The 27,231-nt window shown below is 40.6% G+C and overlaps 1 protein-coding gene across 2 annotated transcripts in view; it reads right to left on the reverse strand.

The window, feature by feature from the left end:
- The window catches only part of MLIP (muscular LMNA interacting protein), a 551,953-nt gene that overhangs the window by 107,737 nt on the left and 416,985 nt on the right, over positions 1-27,231 (reverse strand). For both annotated transcript variants that reach the window (XM_075340299.1, XM_075340300.1), the window contains exon 11: positions 17,303-17,347. In XM_075340299.1, coding sequence (XP_075196414.1) covers positions 17,303-17,347 — 45 coding nt within the window. The remainder of the gene's footprint in view (positions 1-17,302; positions 17,348-27,231) is intronic.

Genomic DNA, 27,231 nt, shown 5'->3' on the forward strand with positions numbered 1-27,231 from the left:
ATGTGTCGTACATAGCCTCCAATATACATTATGAGCCCCACATAGCTTCCTATATATATTATAAGCCCCACATGGCTATGAGTGTATATATGTACTATATATATATGTACTATATATATATATATATATATATATATATATATATATATATATATATATATATATATATAAAGCCTCCTGTATACATTCTAAGCCCCTCATTGCCTCCTATACACAGCATGAGTCCCCACATAGCCTCCTATATACATTTCGGAGTCCCACATAGCCTCCTATATACATTATGAGCCCCACATTTCCTCATATAAACAGTATTAGTCCAACATAGTCTTCTTAAGACAGCATGAGACCTAACATAACCTCCTAAATACATTTTAGGCCTCACATAGCCTCCTATATACATGATGAGACTCACATAGCCTCATACAGTAAGATCCGTATATATTTGGATGGATAAAACATTTTTCAAATTTTTTTCTGTAAATTACCCCAGTGGATTTTGAGCAAAACAGTTCAGATGCAGTTGAAGTTCAGACTTTCAGCTTTAATTCAGTGGGTTAAACAAAATTATTGAATAAAAATGTGAGGAACTAAAGCATTTTTATAAACTCAATCCCTTCATTTCAGGGGCTCAAAAGTAATTGGACAAATTAAATATTTGAAAATAAAATATTAATTGCTAATACTTGGTTGAAAACCCTTTGTTGGCAATCACTGCCTGAAGTCTTAAACTCATGGACATCACCAGACGTTGGGTTTCCTCCTTTTAAATGCTCTGCTGGCCTTTACTACAGTGGTTTTCAGTTGCTGTTTCTGGGTCTTTGTGTCTGAAGTTTAGTCTTAAACAAGTGAAATGCGTGTTGTATTAGTTTGAGATCAGGTGACTGACTTGGCCATTCAAGAATATTTCACTTCTTTGCTTTAATAAACTCCTGGGTGTTTTGAGTTTATGTTTTGGATCATTGTCCATCTGTATAATGAAATGCTGACAGATCAGTTTGGCTGGATTTGAGCACACAGTATGTCTTTGAAAACCCCAGAATACATCCGGCTGCTTCTGGGATGTGTCACATCATCAATAAACACTAAGGACCCAGTGCCACTGGCAGCCATACATGCCCGGCCATCACACTTCCTCCGCCATCTTTAACAGATGATGTGGTATGCTTTGGATCATGAGCTGTACCATGCATTTACTGTAATTTTTTTTCCATCATTCTAGTAGAGGTTGATCTTGTCTTCATCTGTCTAAAGAATGTTCTTCCAGAACTGTGCTGTTTTCGTTTTTTTTCCAAAAAGTTCAATCTAGCGTTCTTATTCTTGAGGCTTATGAGTGGCTTGCACGGTGCATTGAACCCTCTGTATTTTCTGTCATGAAGTCTTCTCTTTATGGTAGATTTGGATAGTGAGACGCCTACATCCTGGAGAGTGGTGTTCATGTGGTTGGATGTTGTGATGGGGTTTCTCTTTACCATGGTAATTATTCTGCGATCATCCACCACTGTTGTCTTACATGGGTGTCCAGGTATTTTTGCATTGTTGAGGTCACCAGTGCTTTCTTTCTTTCTCATGATGTACCAAACTGTAGATTTATCCACTCCTAATATTGTAGCAATTTCTCAGATTTTTTTTCTGTTTTCACTTATGAAGGATGGCTTGTTCCATCTGCATGGACAGCTCCTTTGACGGCATGTTTATTTCTCAGTAAACACTTCACAATGCAAGCATTAGACCTCAAATCAACTCCAGGCTTTTTATGTGCTTAATTGATAATGAAATAACATCCCACACTGACCCATGAAACAGCCTTTGACTTAAATGTCAAATTACTTTTAGACCCTTTAAAATCAGGGTAGCACATGCAAAGGAGCTGAAACTCCTAAACTCTTCAAAATTTAATGTGGATTCTCTCAAATGAAAGCTAAAAGACAGGACTTTATGTCCATGCACATTATATAACTATAGCTTGAATAGGTTTCAGTAAACAGGTAAAAAAAGAAAAAATTGTGTCAGCGTCCAAATATATATGGACCTAACTGTATATACATTATGAACCCCACTTAGGCAATATATATAGTGTGTCCACCCGTATCCTGTCCACCGCCATTAACTTGAGAATGGCGGCAGCTATAAGCATAGAAGTGGTGTCTAGGTATAGTAAAGTAGCCGTGTGCTACGCAATGAAACCACCTATAGTGCCACCTGGTGGAAAACAACGGAGTTAGTCTTTTTATCTCGAAAACAGAACGATATAGAGAAAAAAAGTGAATTATAAAGTTGCAGGGCATCAACAATTCAATACGAATCAACACCTTGCATACAGAAATGCTATGATATGAAACCCATGACCCCCCAAAACATTGAATGCCGGTCACGCATATGGGGCTCATTTAAATTTGATGCTCAAAGTGGCCACCGTCAGATGCAATGCCAATCTGGACTCTGGACAGCATACTGTATCTTGCTGCACGTTATGCAATATGATAGGTGACACATTGGCACAAGGATCTGGGATATGTCGTCGTAGGTCCTGTAATGTTGGTGGAGGGGTCGCATACACCTGCTGTTTGATGTGACCTCACAGAAAAAAAGTCCAATGGGAGCAGGTCAGATTAGCGTTGAGGCCACTCCACGCAGCCACCATACCCAATGACTTTTAGGAAGGTCTCCATGAGGTATCACTTTACGTCCGTAGCCTTGTGAGTTTTACACGATCTAATCATAGCATTTCTGTATGCAAGTTGTCGATTCATATTGAATTGATGTTGCCCTAAAACTTTGTAATTCACTTTTTTTCTCTATCTCGTTCCGTTTTTGAGATAAAAATGCTAACTCCGCTGTTTTCCACCAGGTGGTGCTAGAGGTGGTTTCATTGTGCAGCGCATGGCTACTTTACTATACCTAGACAGCACTTCTATGCCTATAGCTCCCGCTATTCTCAAGTTAACCCTTGAACGCATACCTGGGGCCTCGCAGGCCTGCTAGGTCATTTGTTTTCTATGGCAGATTGACTTGCTTGCGCGTTCTAGGGTTAATGGCGGTGGACAGAATATGGGTGGACACACTGTATACGCTACAGTTCAAAAGTTTAGGGTCACTTAGATATTTCCTTATTTTTGAAAGAAAAGCACATTTTTTTCAATGAAGATAACATTAAATTTAATAGAAATACACTATATACATTGTTAATGTGGTAAATGACTATTCTAGTTGCAAATATCTGGTTTTGAATGCAATTTCTACATAGGTGTATAAAGACCCATTTCCAACAACCACCACTCCAGTGTTCCAATGGACTGGACTGGAACTGCCAATGAGCCAGATGTGGCCCACAGGGTGCACTTTGCCAGCCCTTCTCTAAACATTCAATTCACAAAAGAATTATTTTGCTGTAAATCAAATTTCCCTATGAAATATGGCAGATTTAAATCTCATGAGATCTGCTCATCTCTACAACCAGCAAGACAAAACAATCACTGATCTCAGGGACACCAGCCAGAGAAAAACTGCTGTCAGCCAGCGAGGGCGCTCAACACAGTGAAATCTTAGATGCATTGCCCCCTGGGAAGTATACAAATAAAAAAGGTCTGTGGAGCCTCTGTTAGGAGTCTCGACATGGAAAAATAGCCAGATATCCCTCAGGGTATATATAGTGCCCATCTCTTACCGCTTACAGGTATATATATATATATACAGTTAGGTCCAGAAATATTTGGACAGTGACACAAGTTTTGTTATTTTAGCTGTTTACAAAAACATGTTCAGAAATGCAATTATATATATAATATGGGCTGAAAGTGCACACTCCCAGCTGCAATATGAGAGTTTTCACATCCAAATCGGAGAAAGGGTTTAGGAATCATAGCTCTGTAATGCATAGCCTCCTCTTTTTAAAGGGACCAAAAGTAATTGGACAAGGGACTCTAAGGGCTGCAATTAACTCTGAAGGCGTCTCCCTCGTTAACCTGTAATCAATGAAGTAGTTAAAAGGTCTGGGGTTGATTACAGGTGTGTGGTTTTGCATTTGGAAGCTGTTGCTGTGACCAGACAACATGCGGTCTAAGGAACTCTCAATTGAGGTGAAGCAGAACATCCTGAGGCTGAAAAAAAAGAAAAAATCCATCAGCGAGATAGCAGACATGCTTGGAGTAGCAAAATCAACAATCGGGTACATTCTGAGAAAAAAGGAATTGACTGGTGAGCTTGGGAACTCAAAAAGGCCTGGGCGTCCACGGATGACAACAGTGGTGGATGATCGCCGCATACTTTCTTTGGTCAAGAAGAACCCGTTCACAACATCAACTGAAGTCCAGAACACTCTCAGTGAAGTAGGTGTATCTGTCTCTAAGTCAACAGTAAAGAGAAGACTCCATGAAAGTAAATACAAAGGGTTCACATCTAGATGCAAACCATTCATCAATTCCAAAAATAGACAGGACAGAGTTAAATTTGCTGAAAAACACCTCATGAAGCCAGCTCAGTTCTGGAAAAGTATTCTATGGACAGATGAGACCAAGGTCAACCTGTACCAGAATGATGGGAAGAAAAAAGTTTGGAGAAGAAAGGGAACGGCACATGATCCAAGGCACACCACATCCTCTGTAAAACATGGTGGAGGCAACGTGATGGCATGGGCATGCATGGCTTTCAATGGCACTGGGTCACTTGTGTTTATTGATGACATAACAGCAGACAAGAGTAGCCGGATGAATTCTGAAGTGTACCGGGATATACTTTCAGACCAGATTCAGCCAAATGCCACAAAGTTGATCGGACGGAGCTTCATAGTACAAATGGACAATGACCCCAAACATACAGCCAAAGCTACCCAGGAGTTCATGAGTGCAAAAAAGTGGAACATTCTGCAATGGCCAAGTCAATCACCAGATCTTAACCCAATTGAGCATGCATTTCGCTTGCTCAAATCCAGACTTAAGACGGAAAGACCCACAAACAAGCAAGACCTGAAGGCTGCGGCTGTAAAGGCCTGGCAAAGCATTAAGAAGGAGGAAACCCAGCGTTTGGTGATGTCCATGGGTTCCAGACTTAAAGCAGTGATTGCCTCCAAAGGATTTGCAACAAAATATTGAAAATAAAAATATTTTGTTTAGGTTTGGTTTATTTGTCCAATTACTTTTGACCTACTAAAATGTGGAGTGTTTGTAAAGAAATATGTACAATTCCTACAATTTCTATCAGATATTTTTGTTCAAACCTTCAAATTAAACGTTACAATCTGCACTTGAATTCTGTTGTAGAGGTTTCATTTCAAATCCAATGTGGTGGCATGCAGAGCCCAACTCGCGAAAATTGTGTCACTGTCCAAATATTTCTGGACCTAACTGTATATATATATATATATATATATATATATATATATATATATATATTCATTCACAGTATATATATATACTGTATGTATATATATATATATATATATATATATATATATATATATACATACAGTATATATATATATACTGTGAATGAATATATATATATATATATATATATATATATATATATATATATATATATATAAATATATATATATATAAATAAATAAATATATATATATATAAATATATACACAGTGTATATATGTTACAAATCCTGTTTTTTCTGCCAACAAAGTCATGTGAGGGGTTTTTTTTGCGAAATAAGTTGGAGTTTTAATGGTACCATTTTGGGCTACATATTTTTTATTGCTTTCTATTCCACTTTTTGTGAAGCAGTATCAAGAGGAAACAACAGTTCAGGAAATGGGTTTTTTTGTTTGTTTTTTTTTATAAAAGTGATAACACAGCTTTATTCTTTGGGTCAGTACAATTCCAAATTTATATTTTTTTTATGTTTTGCCACTTTTACAGCATAAAAACAATTTTATAGAAAAAAAATTGATTTTGCATTTCTGTATTCTGAGAGATTTAGCTTTTATTTATTTGCTGACTGAGCTGTATAGCAGCTTATTTGCCAGACAAGATGTCTTTTTCAGCCATACAATTTTTATTTATATATAACTTTTTGATTGCATTTTATTCCACTTTTTTGTCAGCTGTATGATGTGAAGTCAGTTTTTGCACCTTTTTTACAGTGTTCACTAAAGGTGTTAACTAGTGGTGAGGTGACAGTTTGATAGGGTTGTCCTGAACAACAAAATGTGTGACATTTTTAATATATTTTTATTTTTCCATAAATACATGTATTCATTATAATAATATTTTTTCCATTTTAATCGTTCTTTATTTCCTGTTTTTATTAAGAATATTTTACAGGGATTTTTTTTACATTTTTTTAACTTTTTTACTTAGTCACTTTATGGGAAATTACCGTATTTTTCGCTTTATAAGACGCTTTTGTTCCCCCAAATTTTGGGGGAAAGTAGGGGGGTGCATCTTATAATCCGAATATATGGGGGTGTGTATATATATATATATATACATATACACACTGCAGAGTCCAGGGGAGGTGGGGGCAGCTCTGTAGCTCTGCTGGGGGGTTGTGAAAGCTGGGAGCGGCAGCGTTTGATCTACTGCACCCGCTCATATAATATGCACAGCCACTGTCCACCACCATGGTGCTGAAAGCGCACCGCGGCGATGGGCTGGGGCAGCAGTGTATATTATATCTGCCTGCACCCTCCTTTGATCGCACATGCCCCCTCCCCCAGTGTTAGCTATGGCCCCCATGCTGCTGCCCATAGTAAAATAATCAACACTTTACTCACCTCCTCCAGCGTGTCTACCTGGTCTCCCTCCTGCTGCTGTGATCATGCACGTAGAGATATCACTCTGCTGTGCCGATCACATGACCGGCCGAGAACCAGGAAATGCAGGAGGCCGTAACTCAACCCCGAGGAGGGGGACACGAGACATAACAGTGCTGGAGAACCAGGAAATGCAGGAGGCCGGATCTCAACCCCGAGGAGGGGGACATGAGACAGGACAGTGCTGGAGAAGGTAAGGAAAGAGTTTATTTTACTAAAAGCAGCAGCATGGGGCGATATCTAACACAGGGTGCTGTGTGCCAGCAATAGTGGGCCGTGTGCAGCCACAGTGGGCCATGTGCAGCCACAGGGGGCCGTGTGCAGCCACAGGGGGCCGTGTGCCAGCCATAGGGGGCCATGTGCATACACAGGGGGCCAAGTGCATCCACAGGTGGCCGTGTGCATCCACAGGGGGTCGTGTGCAGCCACAGTGGGCCGTGTGCCAGCCATAGGGGCCGTGTGGCAGCCATAGGGGCCGTGTGCCAGCCATAGAGGATGTGTGCCAGCCATAGGGGACATGTGGCATCACTGGGGGACATGTGTCAGCACAAAGGGGCTATATTCAATATAAGGTGGCCATATCCAGATTAAGAGGGCTAATTTTAGGATGGGGGGCTATGAGGGACATATACCCTATATGATTTGTTAGACGGACACTGGCATTATAAGACGGACCCCATTTATTAAAAAATTCTCTATTCCTTCACCAAATTTGGGGGTGCGTCTTATAATCAGGTGCGTCTTATAAAGTGAAAAATACGGTAGCTTTTATTGCTCCACCAGCATTGCAATTAATTATAGCTGTCAGTGCTGCACTGATACAAGTCTCTCAGACCCTCATCCTGGTATGCTCGTCAAAGGCTCACCATAGCTGGCTGACCTGGAGGCCGTTGTGGCAATAATCAGGCCCCCATGATAAAGTCACGGGAGTCCTGATCACTTGGCAAAGGAGCCCCCTGTTCTCCCAGCCTCCTAAATGCTGCGATCGCTATTGATAACAGTTTTTAGAAGGTTATCCAGACAGGGCTGGTTTGAACACTATTTGTGGCTGTGAGAGACAGGGCTCAGCTGTCATGTAAGCTGAGCTCCCAGTTGGTGCAACTCCTGTGCTCCTCACGATTGCCATGATGTACCCATTTATTTCCATGACAGTCGTTGCCTGTGTCTGTCACAATGGTATTCTTGTATATATATTTTTATATATATATATATATATATATATATATATATATATATATATATATATATACTAGCTGTAGTACCCGGGCGTTGCCCAGGATAGTAACTGTCTCTCTGTCTCTCTCCCAGTCTCTGTGTGTAGCTGTCTGTCTCTCTTTCCTTGTCTGTCTGTGTCTATGTCTCTGTCTGTCTGTTTTTATCTCTCTGTCTGTATTTGCATCAGTCTGTCTGTCTCCATCTTTGTATCTGTCTCTCTCTCTATCTCTGTGTCTGTCTCTATGTGTGTGTCTTTCTGTTTCTCTCTTTTCCCGTCTCTTTCCCCGTTTGTCTCTTTGCCCATCTGTCACTTTGTACGGCTGTCTCTTTCCAGGGCTGTCTCTTTCCTGTATGTCTCTTTCCAGGGCTGTCTCTTTCCTGTATGTCTCTTTCCAGGGCTGTCTCTTTCCTGTATGTCTCTTTCCAGGGCTGTCTCTTTCCCTGTCTGTCTCTTTCCAGGGCTGTCTCTTTCCCGGGCTGTCTCTTTTCCGGGCTGTCTCTTTCCAGGGCTGTCTCTTTCCAGGGCTGTCTCTTTCCAGGGCTGTCTCTTTCCAGGGCTGTCTCTTTCCAGGGCTGTCTCTTCGCCCGGTCTGTCTCTTTTCCCGGGCTGTCTCTTTCCCCATCTATCTCTTTCCCGGGCTTTCTCTTTCCAGGGCTGTCTCTTCGCCCGGTCTGTCTCTTCGCCCGGTCTGTCTCTTCGCCCGGTCTGTCTCTTTGCTTATCTGCCTCTTTCCAGGGCTGTCTCTTTCCAGGGCTGTCTCTTTCAAGGGCTGTCTCTTTCAAGGGCTGTCTCTTTCAAGGGCTGTCTCTTTCCCCATCTGTCTCTTTCCCCGTCTGTCTCTTTACAGGGCTGTCTCTTTACAGGGCTGTCGCTTTCCAGTGCTGTCTCCTTCCAGGGCTGTCTCTTTGCCCGGTCTGTCTCTTTCCAGGTTTGTCTCTTTGCCCGTCTGTCTCTTTGCCCATCTCTTTGGCCATCTGTCTCTTTCCAGGGCTGTTTCTTTGCCCTGCTGTCTCTTTCTAGGGCTGTCTCTTTGCCTGTCTGTCTCTGTCTCTCTCTTTCCACGTCGGTTTCTATCTCTCTGTCTCTTTCCCCATCTGTCTCTGTCTGTGTCCATCTGGGCTTATGTCTGTCTTTTTCTGTCTCTCTCTATCCCTCTCATCACCGACATCTTATTACCTCATACATAAGCTTCTTAAACTAACAGTTTATTTTGTTCATATATCAACCACTGACAGCTGCCATCAATAGCCAGTAGCTCACACCTCCATTCAGTTTAATGGAGGCAGGATTTTTGGAGAGTAACTGTAAACCGCGGGGTTAAATTTTCCCATCCAAACATAGTCTATGACGTTCCCTGAGTCACATGGAGTGTCTGTGCAATATTTTGTGATAGTAAATTCAACTGTGCGGATTCCTTTAGCGGACAAACACACACATACACACACGCATACACATACACTCAGTTTTATACATATATATATATATATATATATATATATATATATATATATATATATATATATACAGTGCCTTGCGAAAGTATTCGGCTCCCTTGAATTTTTCAACCTTTTCCCACATTTTGAGGCTTCAAAGATAAAGATAAAAATGTTAATGTTATGGTGAAGAATAAACAAGTGGGACACAATTGTGAAGCTGAACGAAATGTATTGCATATATTAAACTTTTGTAAAAAAAAAAATAAACTGAAAAGTGGGGCGTGCAATATTATTCGTCCCCTTTACTTTCAGTGCAGCAAACGCACTCCAGAAGTTCATTGAAAATCTCTGAATGATCCAATGTTGTCCTAAATGACTGATGATGATAAATATAATCCACCTGTGTGTAATATAGTCTCCGTATAAATGCAACTGCTCTGTGATAGTCTCAGTGTTCTGTTTAAAGCGCAGATAGCATCATGAACACCAAGGAATACAACAGGCAGGTCCGTGATACTGTTGTGGAGACGTTTAAAGCTGGATTTGGTTACAAAAAGATTTCCACAACTTTAAACATCCCAAGAAGCACTGTACAAGCGATCATATTGAAAAGGAAGGAGTATCATACCACTGCAAATCTACCAAGACCTAGCCGTCCCTCAAAAATGTTATCTCAAACATGGAGAAGACTGATCAGAGATGTAGCCAAGAGGCCCATGATCACTCTGGATAAACTGCACAGATTTACAGCTGAGGTCAGAGAGTATGTATATAGGACAACAATCTGTCATACACTGCACAAATCTGGCCTTTATGGAAGAGTGGCAAGAAGAAAGCCATTTCTCAAAGATATCCATAAAAAGTGTTGTTTAAAGTTTACCACAAGCCACCTGGGAGACACACCAAACATGTGGAAGAAGGTGTTCTGGTCTGATGAAACCAAAATTGAACTTTTTGGGCACAATGCCAAATGATATGTTTGGCGTAAAAACAACACAGCTCATCACCCTGAACACACCATTCTCACTGTCAAACATGGTGGTGGCAGCACCATGGTTTGGGCTTGCTTTTGTTCAGCAGGGACAGGGAAGATGGTTAAAATTGATGGGAAGATGGATGGAGCCAAATACAGGACCATTCTTGAAGAAAACCTGTTGGACTCTGCATAAGACCTGAAACTGGGGCGGAGCTTTGTCTTTCAACAAGGCAATGATCCAAAATAAACATATCTAGGTGTTAGAATGGCCAAGTCAAAGTCCAGACCTGAATCCAATTGAGAATCTGTGGAAAGAGCTTAAAACTGCTGTTCAAAAAAGACCTTCATCCAACCTCACTCAGCTCCAGTTGTTTGCAAAGAAAGAATGGGCAAGAATTTCAGTCTTTCGATGTGCAACACTGATAGATACATACCCCAAGCGACTTGCAGCTGTAATCGCAGCAAAAGGTGGCGCTACAAAGTATTAACTGAAAGAGGCCGAATAATATTCCACACTCCAATTTTCAGTTTATTATTTTTCATAAAAGTTTAAAATAAGCAATACATTTCGTTCAACTTCACAATTGTGTCCCGCTTGTTGTTGATTCTTCCCCATAACATTAAAACTTTTGTCTTTATGTTTGAAGCCTGAAATGTGGGAGAAGGTTGAAAAATTCAAAAGGGACGAATCCTTTTGCAAGGCACTGTATATAATATATATTATATACACACACACACACACACACTATACATACTATATATACTGAACAAAAATATAAACACAACACTTCATTTTGCACCTATTTTACATGAGCTGAACTCAAAGTTCTAAGACTTTTTCTATGTACACATACGACTTTTTTCTCTTAGATTGGAACACTTGTGCAATAATCATACTGTCTAATTATCCATCTAGGATGAGTTATCTCTGCAAAGAAGAAGTACCCACTAATACAGATTTAGACAAATTTGTGTACAATATTTGAGATAAGACAATATTTGAGACAAGACAAGATAGACAGATATTTGTGTACATAGAAAAAGTCTTAAATCTTTCAGTTCAGCTCATGAAAATGGAGCCTATTTTGGGGCGGCTGCGGGCTGATATTTTTATGCTGGGAAGGGCCAAATAACCAAAATCCTTTCCAGCCTGATAATATCAGACCACATTTGTCTGCTTTAAATTGGCTGGATATCAAAAATGGGAGGACCCCATGTCAAATTTTTAAAATATGTATTATTCCCCAGCATCCATGCATCTTTTTCATGCTTTTCCCATTCCATCTGAGTCCTGTTTGCATCTATTTTAGAAATTGACCGGTCCCCCCGATTTTCTGGAAAAATTCTTGAGTGTCCCCATTGACTTTTCAACCAAAGAAATATAAATAATGAGGTATATTAACTGAAAGAACCTTACAAGGAAAAACCTCTATAAAATATCTTTATTAATTAATTAAAATTGCACAAAAGTACCAAACCAGGTCATCATATAAGATATGGACCAACTAACTCATAAAGTGGTGGTGCAAGTGAACACATATATCCTGATGGTGGAGCAAAGGAAAGAATGGAGTTAAAGGTTTTCGCTTGCCAGAGACCAGGTAGAGAAATCGGGAACAATGCCTAGCTAAATACACCCTACCTGATCCTTCCTGACAATGGAGGATATTGGGATAATGTTCTCTCCATATATCAATTGAGATCCTTATATGCCCCCATTATCTAGCGTATCTGGATGACATATTTTGAGATGACCTGATTCTGAGATATATATACACTTTTTATTATGGGTATACTCCTAATATACAGGGTGGTCCAAAAGTAGGTGGACAGTATGTGTAATAGGGTTATGAAGGGGGAGATTTATCAAACAGTGTAAAGTGAAATTGACTCAGTTGCCCTTAGCAACCAATCAGATTCCCCTTTCAATTTTTCACAGACTCTTTGGAAAATGAAAGGTGGAATCTGATTGGTTGCTAAGGGCAACTGAGTCAGTTTCATTTTACACCATGTTTCATAAATTTCCCCCTTCATAACCCTATTACACCTACTTTTGGACCACCCTGTATATTGGACCATCTTGATGGTATAATGTGTATATAATATTTTTTTTTTTTACATTTTATTGTTGTCCTATGATATTAAGGTTTCAAAAAATTCCTTATATACTGTATTGGTTCGTTTACTGAGATTCCTTATTCTGGTCTTTTCAAGCCCTAATCTGCTGTTTATTTGGAAAGTATAGTGACAATCATCATCTCTGAGAGTTTCAATCCCTTTTTTATATGAGACTGTGTTAGCTGTTGGATTTAATATAATATGGACCTAAGATTATTTTTGTATGTTTTTCTACAGGTACAATAAAATGGGTCTACTCCTTAAAGTATTCCCTTGATGATCCCCCATTTTTAGGAGGGGGTGAAATGTGTTGGGATAGTGTGCAGTAGATTAGTACACTTCTCAGCTTTGACCTATGATTTGATACAGTTTTGAGTAAAGGATGAAAATTGCCTATACTCCATTTTTATATGGAGAGTATATATATTATTGAGCTTTCCTGTTACATTTTTTTGAGTGGCAATAGGCTAAGCTTTACTATATCTGATTGGGACCATGTGAATTATGTAAATGGTTCACAATTTATATGTTGTTTGTTTGTCCTAATTTTTTTCACAATTTAAGCACTTTGGACAGTAATGGTGGTGGTACCTTACTAGTGGAGCTCAATGCTAATTAGGGTAAACCATCGTTGAGCAGGGGATGACCTAACAATTAAGATATCCTCCATTGTCAGGAAGGGTCAGGTAGGGTGTATTTAGCAAGGCATTGTTCCCAGTTTCTCCACCTGGTCTTTGACAAGCCAAAACGTTTAACTCCATTCTTTCCTTTGCTCCACCATCAGGATATGTGTGTTCACTTTTGCCAGCACTTTATGAGTTAGTTGGTCCATGTCTTATATGTTGATATGGTTTGGTACTTTGCCCCATTGACTTCCATCATACTCGGGACTTGAATCGAGCACATCTGAGCATCCGACTTTCTTGATACGCGTACCAAGCACTTGAGCATTTCACTGCTCGCTCATCACTAGTAAATACCGTGTTTCCCCGAAAGTAAGACCCTATCTTACATTAATTTTACCCCAAAAAGTCCCACCCTGTCTTACTTTCAGGGGAGGTCTTACATTAGCCGAAAAAGTGCCGTATCCCACTGCACATAGCCCCATACCCCATAACAGTGCCGTATCCCACTGCACACAGCCCCATACCCCATAACAGTGCCGTATCCCACTGCACATGGCCCCATACCCCATAACAGTGCCGTATCCCACTGCACACAGCCCCACACCCCATAACAGTGCCGTATCTCACTGCACACAGCCCCATACCCTATACAGTACATGTTTCCCTACTTGGTTTTTAAATGCTGGACGTTTTCCTCTGCGGTGCGGCTGTGGGTGCGGAAGGCCTGTGCTGCAGGGAACGCTGTGCCAATCAGCAGGGAAACAGCGGTGACGTGGGGCTGGGGCGGCCAATTACAGCCCGAGCTGCTGGGCCAATCAGCGCTCGAGCCGGGGGCCGGCGGTGACGTGGGGAGCAGGGGCGGCCAATGAGCTGTTGAGCTGGGCGGATTGCGGGGTTAACACGGCGAGTTAACCCCATGAGCGCTGGACCCGCCCAGCTGCACCTGAGGACACCTCTGGAGCCTGGGAACCCAATGGGGGACAGCGGCGGCCCAAAGGTAAGGGCCTTACATTTCACAGCGGCCCCCCAACCCTGCCTTACATTCGGGGGAGGCCTTGAAGGACCCCCCGTAACCCCCACCCTGTCTTACTTTCGGGGGGTCCTACTTTCGGGGAAACATGGTAGTAAAACAGCTGGGATCACTGCAAACAGCTACTATCCTGTCTGGTGCCAAGTGGTATGTAACAGCTTCCCCCACAGCGAATGGCAATACTGTGCCTGCTCCATTCACGCTCCAAACATGTTCGGCATTTTACTTTAAATAACACTTGACCATGATATACAGTGCCTACAAGTAGTATTCAACCCCCTGCAGATTTAGCAGGTTTGATAAGATGCAAATAAGTTAGAGCCTGCAAACTTCAAACAAGAGCAGGATTTATTAACAGATGCATAAATCTTACAAACCAACAAGTTATGTTGCTCAGTTAAATTTTAATAAATTTTCAACATAAAAGTGTGGGTCAATTATTATTCAACCCCTAGGTTTAATATTTTGTGGAATAACCCTTGTTTGCAATTACAGCTAATAATCGTCTTTTTTAAGACCTGATCAGGCCGGCACAGGTCTCTGGAGTTATCTTGGCCCACTCCTCCATGCAGATCTTCTCCAAGTTATCTAGGTTCTTTGGGTGTCTCATTTGGACTTTAATCTTGAGCTCCTTCCACAAGTTTTCAATTGGGTTAAGGTCAGGAGACTGACTAGGCCACTGCAACACCTTGATTTTTTTCCCTCTTGAACCAGGCCTTGGTTTTCTTGGCTGTGTGCTTTGGGTCGTTGTCTTGTTGGAAGATGAAATGACGACCTATCTTAAGATCCTTGATGGAGGAGCGGAGGTTCTTGGCCAAAATCTCCAGGTAGGCCATGCTATCCATCTTCCCATGGATGCGGACCAGATGGCCAGGCCCCTTGGCTGAGAAACAGCCCCACAGCATGATGCTGCCACCACCATGCTTGACTGTAGGGATGGTATTCTTGGGGTCGTATGCAGTGCCATCCAGTCTCCAAACGTCACGTGTGTGGTTGGCACCAAAGATCTCGATCTTGGTCTCATCAGACCAGAGAACCTTGAACCAGTCTGTCTCAGAGTCCTCCAAGTGATCATGAGCAAACTGTAGACGAGCCTTGACATGACGCTTTGAAAGTAAAGGTACCTTACGGGCTCGTCTGGAACGGAGACCATTGCGGTGGAGTACGTTACTTATGGTATTGACTGAAACCAATGTCCCCACTGCCATGAGATCTTCCCGGAACTCCTTCCTTGTTGTCCTTGGGTTAGCCTTGACTCTTCGGACAAGCCTGGCCTCGGCACGGGTGGAAACTTTCAAAGGTTGTCCAGGCCGTGGAAGTCTAACAGTAGTTCCATAAGCCTTCCACTTTCGGATGATGCTCCCAACAGTGGAGACAGGTAGGCCCAACTCCTTGGAAAGGGTTTTGTACCCCTTGCCAGCCTTGTGACCCTCCACAATCTTGTCTCTGATGGCCTTGGAATGCTCCTTTGTCTTTCCCATGTTGACCAAGTATGAGTGCTGTTCACAAGTTTGGGGAGGGTCTTAATTAGTCAGAAAAGACTGGAAAAAGAGATAATTAATCCAAACATGTGAAGCTCATTGTTCTTTGTGCCTGAAATACTTCTTAATACTTTAGGGGAACCAAACAGAATTCTGGTGGTTTGAGGGGTTGAATAATAAATGACCCTCTGAATAAACTTTTCACAATTTAAAAAAAAAATAAAAAAAGAAATAACATTCTTTTTTGCTGCAGTGCATTTCACACTTCCAGGCTGATCTAGAGTCCAAATGTCACAATGCCAAGTTAATTCCGAATGTGTAAACCTGCTAAATCTGCAGGGGGTTTAATACTACTTGTAGGCACTGTACACGTTTAGCACAATGCAGGCTATTCTGGGTTTTTTTGACCATACGAAAACAAAGAACTTTGCATGGTATTAGTTAAGTGATTTTGCGAAATAAAATGTATATTTAAAAAGGTTTTGTTTTTTTAACTTTTTTTTGTTAAACATTTAAAGGAGAATTTTATTAGATATATATTTAAAAATATAGTAAACACTTGCCAGTATATTATGCCTGTCCAAATAAATATTCAAGGCACCAGTTGGGCATCTGACTAGTACATCCTAATACTTTTATGTAAGACAGGTTCTTCAGAAATGTTATCTTGTCCCTGACTGTTATTATAATGAAGCCAGCACCAGCAATTGCAACTACAAAGTGGGTCCCCTTCTTGTACAGTGCTTCAATCAAGCTTTATTGTGGCACTGAGGAAATGACCTGCTGAGATTGGAGCAGCTTTCTTCTCACCAGAAACAAAGTAGTAGTGATTGTTCAAGCTCCTTAACTGTATATTAAGGTACCTGAAATAACCAAAGCTATTGAGGTATTAAAATGTCAGTGTGCAGGAAGGGTTTAAGAAGCAAAAAATACCTCTACCTTTAGTAATAGAGTCAGACAGTTGTCCAACATATGTTTTCGATTGCAATTATTAATGTTCAAGGCGATGTTAGCAAATAATGATATAAATGGTTATTTATTTTATATTACATTTCTTAAAGCATTTAAATTAAAGTAAAAAGTATTGCCATATTTTGTAAGAACATTTCCTAACTGGTTCTATAATTAATAGGATCTTTGGGGGGAGGAATTTGAAAAGAAAATCAAGAAATAGGGTGAGACTACTCTGACAAAGCAGCCGTAGGCTTTGAGCTCTATCTTTAAAAAAAAAAAAATAAAATAAATATATATATATATATATATATATATATATATACTTTAGCGCAGTAATAAGCTATTGAAAATAGCTGTGTTAGCTGTCATGTACATTAACAAGCCTTTTATATGTCTCTTCTGGTGAGTCTCCTGTATAGTCTAATCGTGAATTCAAAATCTTGTTCAATAGATTTTCGTAAATAACGTAAAAAGTAATATGCAAGCATAATAAATCCACTTCATGAATACAGAAAATAATTTTATATCGACATTATTACAATTATCAAAAGGTTAGTTATTCCCATTGATGCAGCATTCTATATAATAATGCTTCATTACACCTTGTATTATGAATTGCAAGATTCTATCAATTATCATCTTTATTAGTTTTAGTTCCTATAAAGTGGAATAGAAGCCTGAGATGTAAGAATAAGTACTCACTTGAGGATCCTTTGCTTTTGTATTTATTAGAGGCTGGAGGGAGGCCTGTGGTTTAAAAAGAAATCCTTGTAAAAAAAACAAACATAGCAAAATATACAATTTATTATATTTGTAGAGGCGTAAACATTTAAATTATTCATTATGTAAACTAATTTTTTTCTGAGAAATTGAAAACTTTGAAACTTGACTAAGTGTGAATCTGGTAAAACAAATTACATCTTGAATCCCATTAGCACTCTAGCGCCATCACTAGTGCTGAAGTAATCAGGTGCTGTCCATCAATCACATGATGGCTGCATCCAATTAATGGCTGTTTTTTTTCTGTGGGGATGTTTACATGAATGACATGGGACCAATGAGGGCAATGATTTTAGGCAGTGGTCACATTAATGATAAACAAGGTATCATCACTGCAGGATTAGCGGGGACCTTTCTGATTTCAAAATTGCTTATAAAAGTGACAGAACAAGAACTGTGTGTCAGCTAGAATAGATGACACACACACAGTTCTTGGCAGATGGATGAATTTGGATTTTGGCAATTGCCTTGAGAACACTACTTACCAAAATGCATTGTGCCTTTTGTGAAATTTGATGAAAGAGCAATAATTATGAAGTGAGAAGACCTTCTTCACCAACAGTGTTTGACCTCACAAATATCTGCTTACTCAATGGCCACAAATTCTGGTAGACATACTCCTGTAGAAAGTTTTCCCAAGTGCATGGATACTGCTAGAGATGAAAACGTGGTTGAATATCGTGCTTCTAGTAAAAAAAGTCTAACAAGCTCACATAGTCAACTGACCAATTGCCCCAAAGTTTTGATGTATTGTGGAAAAATGGATTTGATTAGTGCATCCTTTTTGGTTTGTCAACTTGAAGTTTACAATTAGAAAATAAAGTAGAGATCATGTAAACAATATGTAAATGATGTACGCTTATTAATCAGGACTAGTGATGGGCAAGCACTACCATGTTCAGGTGCTCGGTAGTCGTAAAAAGCAGTAAGACACTCGGATGGCCTCAACTCGTACCGAGTATAATGGAAATAAATTAGGAACCTGAGCATTTTTCCAGAAGATCAGTCGGCTCTAGACCCGGAACTTCCCAGAAGAGGTGACTTTAACTGAGCTACTAACATTACCACTACCCTGGGTCTGGCTCTGACCAGAAGTGACTCCAGAGGTTACTCCCAGTCATCACCAGACCCAGAACTTTTCACATGCAGTGACTTCACTGAGTTACTGACATCAATGCGCATGAGAAACTCCAGGTCTGGTGCTGACCGGGAGTAACTCCAGAGGTTACTCCCATTGACCTCCAGACCAGGAACTTCTCATGCACAATGACTTCACTGTGTTACTGACATCATCATGTGTCAAAAATTCAATTTCTTACATCGACTGAGTGTAACCTCTGAAGCCACTCCTGGTCAGTACCTGACATGGAACTTCTCATGTGCAATGACTTCCCTGAGTTACTGACATCACCGTGTGTGAGCATCTCTGGGTCTGGACTAACTGATCTTCTGGAAAAATGCCCGAGTTCCTCATTGACTTCCATTTTACTTGGCATATGTGTCCAGTCCATTTGAGTGAGGCTTCCTAGGTTAGAGTATGGATTCAAGGGATGTCGTGTGACCTTTACACAGGGCATTACATCAGATCATCATGGTTTATTTTTTAATAAATTGGTGAATGAGCGATAGTGTGGGCAGTGCCTTTATTGAAATAAACTATTTTTTTCTATGTGTGTTTTTTTACGGTACGCCTAGTGGGTTAGTAATGGGAGTTAGACTCCTCTCTTTTACTAACCCCTGGGCTTGATGTCACCTAATAATGAATCCACTGCTGGCATGACCCCTCCAAAATATTACCTCATTGCCACTTCAGCAGGGCAATCAGGCAGAATTGGCGCACCTAAAGTGATGTGCCAATTGTGGGGTGGCTGTAGGCTGCTATTTTTAGGCTGGAAAGGGCCAAATAACCATGAGCTTTTCCAGCCTATTAACAGCAGCCCACAGCCATCTGCCTTACCTTGACTGGTTATCAGAAATGAGGGGGACTTCAGGATTTTTTTTTAATTATTGTTTTATTTATAATTCAATAATTTAAAAAATGTCCTCCAGACCACTCCATTTGTGATAACTAGCCAAAGTAAAGTAAAAAGGTCAGCTTTTACTTGGCTGGTCATAAGAAATGGGGGTTGCACACAAATTTTTTTAAATTATTTAATTTTTTACTTCCCAGCAGTGACCGGGGTGTAAGAGATGCATCCAGGCATCTTCACCATGCATTTTTCTGGTCTCCATTACCCTCTAGCAGGGCTTGCTAGAAATATGCTTGAGATCCTGATAGACCTCCATTATAGTGGATCCAAGCACTCAAGCCTTTTACTGCTCAATCATCACTAATCATGAACTCACACCTCCCTGTTCAGCCAACCAGACAGTTCACTGAATGGAGAGAACTAAAAGAGAAGATAAACATCTTTCTTTAACTGATTGAGAATGAACATCCATCTCAGTGAGCCTCACAGTTTTATCACAATACTTTTGCTGTTCGCAGAGCCAGTCCAGGATGGATGCACAAATCTAAATGGAGAGTGCCATCTTTAAAATCCCGACATACTGAATGAGCTAAAGCAAACATTTTTTGCTAAATAAAGGTATATAGATAAACACGTACTATTAACCTCTTTATGTGTGAACTGAAATGAGGACGTCTTGATCAATTGCAACAGATGGATTTAGATATTATCGTAAGTGTGAGTTGGGTTTATTCTTATCAGTGTTGCTGGGATAATTACCAATGTGGCATTGATGCCTTACTTGCTTCAATAAAACAAAGAAATGGTGGAATGACCATTTGTGGAGAGATAAATTGCTGTGAATCAGTAATGGTACCTGTCCTGATGACATGCTTTACTTACTATAAAGCAGCATATCAGGGCACAAGGTACCATTAAAGATTTACTCACATAGGGAACTAATAACATACCTCCCAATGACATTATGGTAGTACATCAAGTTATCTTTAAATTATTTGTTGGTTTATTGAAATTGAAAATTACCTTTGAACATTTTTCATATCTGAGAGCCAAGAGAAATGACAAAGAAAAAGACTAAATTAATTATCTTTAATAGCTAGTTTTCTTAACGACGATCATAGGAAGTGCTCAGATAACAGGAACACAAATAAGCAAGTACACCTGACAATAAGAAACTTTGAAATATATCTTATTAGAAAAATCTGCTTCTTTCTCTGGAGTCATCTTTCCCTCTCAAAATTTAAAATTTAGAGGTAAAATCTGTTTGTGAAGATAGAGTTTCGAGATAGGGGATGACAATTGGAGAGAATTGGAATTCCATGTAGACAGGATGGGGAAGGAGCAATTGCTATCAATCACAAAATTTAGAGGGTTAAGGCCCAGTCACACACAACGACTTACCAGCGATCCCGAAAAACGATGCGACCTGATAGGAATCGCTGGTAAGTCGCTGGGAGGTCGCTGGTGAGATGTCACACAGTCAGACCTTACCAAAGATGCAGGAACGATACAGGTCGCAGTAGCGACCTGTATAACGATCTCAGCAGTCACTGTAACCCCGTCACACAGTGTCAAACATAGCGATGTGTCCTGCCCAGCAGGACATCGCCTTTGAAGAAAATGGCCTGGACTATTCGGCAATGACTAGAGATCTCACAGCAGGGCCTGATCGCTGGTAGGTGTCACACATAACGAGATTGCTAACGGGATCGCTACTGTGTCACAGAACCGTGACTCAGCAGCGATCTTGCTAGCGATCTTGTTATGTGTGACAGTACCTTTAGTCAACCAGGGGTGGTCTTTGCCCCTGCAGGATCTAAAGCTAGGGTCACACGTAGCGACGCAGCAGCAATCACGACGACGACTTGACCTTATCAGGATCACTGCTGCGTCGTTACATGGTAGCTGGTGAGCTGTCAAACAGGCAGATCTCAACAGCGACCAGTGACCAGCCCCCAGCCAGCAGTGACGCGTGGAAGCAATGCTGCGCTTGGTAACTAAGGTAACTATTGGGTAACCAAGCAAAGCCCTTTGCTGGTTACCCGATATTTACCTTGGTTACCAGCGCACACCGCTTAGCGCTGGCTCCCTGAACTCCTAGCCAGAGTACACATCGGGTTAATAAGCAAACCTTTGCTTATTTACCCGATGTGTACTCTGGCTACGCATGCAGGGAGCCGGTACTGGCAGCCTGAGAGCGGCGGACGCTAGTAACTAAGGTAAATATCGGGTAACCAGCAAAGTACTTCACTTGGCTACCCGATGTTTACCTTGGTTACAGCTTACCGCAGGCTGCCAGAAGCCGGCTCCCTGCTCGCTTTTGTTTGTCGCTCTCTCGCTGTCACACACAGCGATGTGTGCTTCACAGCGGGAGAACAACGTCCAAAAAATGAAGCAGGACATTCAGCAATGACCGGCGACCTCACAGCAGGGGCCAGGTCGTTGCTGGATGTCGCACACAGCGACAGCGATGGGACGTCGCTGCTACATCACAGAAAATGGTGACGTAGCAGCGACGTCGTTGTCGCCGTCGCTGTGTGTGACACCACCTTTAGCTGTCAGCTAAGCTGATCTCCTGCGGTGATAGTGCCCTGGGAAGTGTTGAAATTTCAGCACCTCCTACTGATCAAAATGTGTTGTAATTGTTCAGTTAGATTGACTGATTTAGTGACCCATCACAGTAATCAGAGAGCAGGGACTGCTGAAATGGGTCCCCACATCTCTGGCCGTGCCTGTCAGCTGTCAGTGACCACTGTCGACATGGAGATGTCACTATGTGGTTTCACTCAGTGACAGTTTACATCCATGACAAACATAGTAAGTCATTATGGGGGAACGGACACCTACTCATGACATGCTATGTTCGTCATTGGTTGTTAAGGGGGTAAAAAAGGGGAAGATAGTTATCTAAATAAACTGAATATAGTTGTGGTGTAAAGGTCAATTATATTGTACCTATATGTGCTTACAAAGAGACCTAAAGTTTGCCAGAGTAGCAGCCAAGTTGATTGCCAGTGTGAATGGAGCCTGGGTAAAGGGGACACCCTTCTTTCAGAGGAAGGCATGTTGAAATATAAAATTTAAATAGTTAAATAAGAGTAGTACAGAATTTTTGGCAATGTAATGCTGTTTTTAATTCTGTAGTTTTAAACAGTTACATAATTAACATATTCAATATATTGCTTTTTACATATTTAATTTCATAGGCATTTAGGAAAGTATAAAAATGTTAAGCATTAGGAGTGCCTTGAAAAAGTATTTATACTGCATGAACTTTGACATTTTTTCACGTTCCACCCTCAAACTTCAGTGTATTTTTTTGGTATTTTATGCGATATTCTAAAATACAAAGTAGCAAGTAATAGACGAAATAATACATGGCTCTCTAAATATTTTTTAAAATATAAATATTTAAAATATAAATCTGAAATTTGTGATGTGCATTTGTATTTAGCCCTACTGAACACCTTTCAGTGCAATTATTGCTGTAGGTCTTTTTGGGGTATGTCTTTACCAGGTCTGAAATTTTTACCCATACTTCTTTGCATGCTAGCTTTAGCTCAGTGAGATTGGATGGAGAACATCTGTGAACAAGTTTTACCACAGATTCTCAATGGGTTTTAGGTTTGGATTTTGACTTTGTCATTCAAACACATGAATATGCTTTAAACTAAACCATTCCATTGTAGTTCTGGCAGTATGTTTAGGGTTGTTGTCCTGCTGGAAGGTGAACCTATGCCCAAGCCTCAAATATTTTGCAGCCTTTAACAGGTTTTCGTACAGAAATCCCATGTATGAACCTCCATCCCTTTTTCGATCAACTCTGGTTTGCTTCCCTTTTCCTGCTAAAGGGAAACATCCCCACAGCATGATGCTGCCACCATGTTTGACAGTGGTGATGGTGTAATCAGTGTGATGTGCAGTATTAATTTGTTTCCACACATAACATTTTGCATTTAGCCCAAAAAGTTCTACTTTGGTCACATTTAACCAGAGCACCTTCTTCCACATGGTAGCTGTGTCCCCTACATAGTTTTTTTGCAAACTGCAAACGCAACTTATTTTCGCTTGCCTCCAAAAATGGCTTTCTTCTTGCTGCACTTCCATAGAGGCCAGATTTGTGAAGTATACAACTAATAGATGTCCTTTGGACATTTTCATCCATTCTTCCACTTGATATCTGCAGCTCATGAAGAGTGGCAATGGACCTTTTGGCTGCTGCTCTAATTAGTGCTCTTTTTGCTTTCTATGTCAATGTAGGTGGATAGCCATGTCATAGTAGGTTTACAGTTGTGTCAAACTCCTTCTATTTGTTGATGATGAACTCTGTTCAAAGCCTGTACTATTTTTATAACCTAATCCTGCTTTACTTTTTTTCATAACTTTATCCCTGACCTATCTGGTGTATTCCTTGGTGTTCCTGTTTTTTTAATGTTCTAAAACAAATCTCATGTCTTCACACAACAGCTGTAGTTATATGGAGAATAAATTACACACAGTTGGACTCTATTTACTATTTAAGAAACATCTGGAGGCAATTGATCACTCAGAATTTTATTTAAGTATACTGTATAAGATTACAGTTGTCTGAATACAAAGGCATGTCGCAGTTTTCAGATATATGTTTTTAAAATATTTAGAAAGCCATGTATCATTTCCTTTACAATTCACAAATAACTGCTATTATTGTATTACTAGTGTTGCTACATCACATGAAATCCCAATAAAATACATTTACGTTTGAGGGTGTAATGTGAAAAAATCTGTAAATGTTCACAAGGTATGAATACTTCTTTAAAGCCCTATAACTACAAGGTGGCCATAAAATAACCTAAGGTGTTTGGAGCTGTGTGCAGACTGACCCAGTGGATAGAATTGGCTGAAAATCGGTATGTATGCTATTTGAGGCATGGAAAACAGAAGGCATCATTAAAAAAATTTACACCAAGACTCCCCTCCAGATGAAAAAGTAGCACTGTACAGTGAATGAGCGGCCCAAAACTATGTACCGATAATTGGCGATATCACAATTGTTCCACAGACTAGCATACCTGTTCAATATGGCCGCCATCATGCATGGTGATCATGTTCATCCTATGCAGAACATGCTGGAGGCTTGCATGTAACATGTCTGGTGGAATGCTGCACACTTCCAAAATAATGAGGTCTTTGAGGTCAGCCAGGGTGTCGACATTTCCCTGGTAAGCATGCTCTTTCAAGTGTCCCCACAATCAGAAATCACAAGGATTGAGATTGGGCTGTCACGGTGGCCATGCATTAGGGAAGGAGGAGTTCAAAATGTGCACGCAGAACGTTCTTCACACAATTTGTGATGTGAGGAGGTGTTCCATCATGCATGAAGGTGGTTGCCTGAAGACACTGCTGCTGTTTGAGTTGTAGAATGACCACTGTTTCAAGCATTGTAAGGTATCTCGCTGCTGTCACAGAACAGGTAGCAACCATAGTTGGCCTCATTTCTTCATAAAAGAATGGTCCAAGGATGATTGATGAGGTGAAGCCATACTGTTATGGTTAATATTTTATATTAAGTTTGATTATCATTTAAGCAATTTATATATCTATATATCTTTGATAATTTTGTACTTTTATATTAGCTTCATAAGTGTTATTCATAAAAGCAATAACACAGGGTGTACTCTTTGTTATAAGGATGCTTTTGTCTCAAATGTCTTTGTTAATGAAGGTCCAGAAAACTGGACAGAACTAGATTTTTAGGAATGCAGCAGGATCCATAATTTACGATTTTGTTATTTTCAACTTTCATTCCATTTTTGGTCATGTACTAAGCCGTCCCCTTTTCTTTTGTGGTGTTAATAAACTACTGTCTGGGCATCTGAGATTCAGACAAAGCCTGGTACACGGACATTAACTGTGTGTTCGTGTGTTTGTCTCCGATGCATCGCTATTAATTGGACCAACACTGGCAGATCTGGAGATCACTTTGTATCTCACCCTAAATTAGCTCTCCCAAGAAAGTGGTTTCCACGACAGAACATGGTGCAGAAACCTGGGATGGTTAACTGGACCTCTCTGTGACCCGACTACAAAGACCTTCCCAGGAACCACTGAACAAAATCCGCGGTGAGTAACCCATTGTGTTACAAATGTTTCAGTGCTTTCTGGAGGTCCGAGACGGGTACGTAGTGGTCCAACAAGACCATTCTTATCAAACCTCTGCCAGTGTTTGGATTTTGTGTGTATGATTGAAATAATAGAGATATGCCATCTGTGATCTGTTATATGTATCAATGTGTTTTTAAATGTGCGAATGATTGTTGAAGGAAATTGAATGAAGAGTTAATCATCTCAGCAGTTGAAAGATTATATGTTGTCCTGTGTTTTCTATATGACTGTTATCTCTGGAATTATATTTTAAGCTATGAGGATCCTTTAATGTGGGACTGATTGATGTTTGAGTGACGGATGTATTGTAAAAATCTGATAAACCATTGTGCTGGTGTTTATGTTCTCTTCAATTTGCATTTAAGATTGGAATTGGCTTAATAGGAGGTGTAGTTTGTAATCATCCAGTTTATCCAGACAAAGAAACATATAGCCATTAGCCAGAGAGGGAAAACTTATTGAAGATTTTATTTTTGGAGCTGCGCCCTCTACAGGACAAGAAAGGGAACTTGTTTGAGTAGTTGAAATCTGATATGCTCTGGTCTGGATACACTGTCTCTTTTGTGTTTGATGTAATCTGTTTGAGTCAGAGGTAGATGGAGATTTTGTAGGAAATTAGCTTAGTCTCCCATGATATATTATATTGAGAAGTAGAAGTAATCCCAATAACTGTTGGTAGTATAGTTTATGAATTGTTATTTGTTTGGTTCTGTATCAGAATTGTACGGGTACAGAGGGCTGGTAACCTGATGCTTCCTAGAAATTCTTCTCTTGCGAGAACAGTGGTTCTGGGAGTAGAAATCCTTCTCTTGCGAGCAAATTGGTGCTGGGAGAAGAGTAGAGTCTTCTGCGGTTAAGACTCTATGGCCCATTTCAGTTCTACGGTTAACTGCGGGCATTGAAGTTGCAGTCAGAGGACTGGCAGCTATAGGATGTAATCAGCCTCAGAGGTACCACCCATGTCCCTACAAAGGGTATAGAAGAAAGACGAAAAGGGAATGAAGCAATGGATTGATGCAAAATGTTATTGGAATTTTTTTGTTTTGGGAGATGTTTTTTTTCTGCAAATGTGAAGACTGTTTGAAAGATAAAAACAAACAGGTTAGAATGTGGTAAAGTATCCAAGCGTCTCTCACTGAGTGACCATAAATCAGATTAAACCATTCATGGTGGTGTATATGTAATCTGTGATAGTATAAAGGCCCAGGGAACGCTGCAGTCTCTATAACTGATGTAAAACCTGTGCTGCCTCCCCCCTTCAGCACCCCTGCCATATGCAGGATCATTGGGATAGACCTGCAGACACTGTGGCCAACACAGTCCCTCTGGAGCTAATATTGCGTGTCCTGTGTTTCCCCATGCCCAGGCATATTGTCCTTGCTACCTAGATCCTGAATCTCCTGTAAAATTACCCTTACATTTAGAACATATCTCCAGGGTATTCAGGAGTAGAGTTGAGCGCGGTTCGTGGTTCGTGGTTCTCCAGTTCTAGGCTCGAGTGATTTTTGGGCTGTTCGAGATCGAACTAGAACTCGAGCTTTTTGCTAAAAGCTCGATAGTTCTAGATACGTTCGAGAACGGTTCTAGCAGCAAAAAGCAGGGCTTTTTACAGCTACAGTGAGCAGGAGCCATCGCTGGCAGCCTGCCACAAGCTGGTAACCAAGATAAACATCGGGTATCCAAGCAAAGCGCTTTGGTTAGTAACCCGATGTTTATCTTAGTTACGTGCAGGAAGCC

Source organism: Anomaloglossus baeobatrachus, chromosome 3, assembly GCF_048569485.1.
Source record: "Anomaloglossus baeobatrachus isolate aAnoBae1 chromosome 3, aAnoBae1.hap1, whole genome shotgun sequence".
Taxonomy (NCBI): Eukaryota; Metazoa; Chordata; class Amphibia; order Anura; family Aromobatidae; genus Anomaloglossus; species Anomaloglossus baeobatrachus.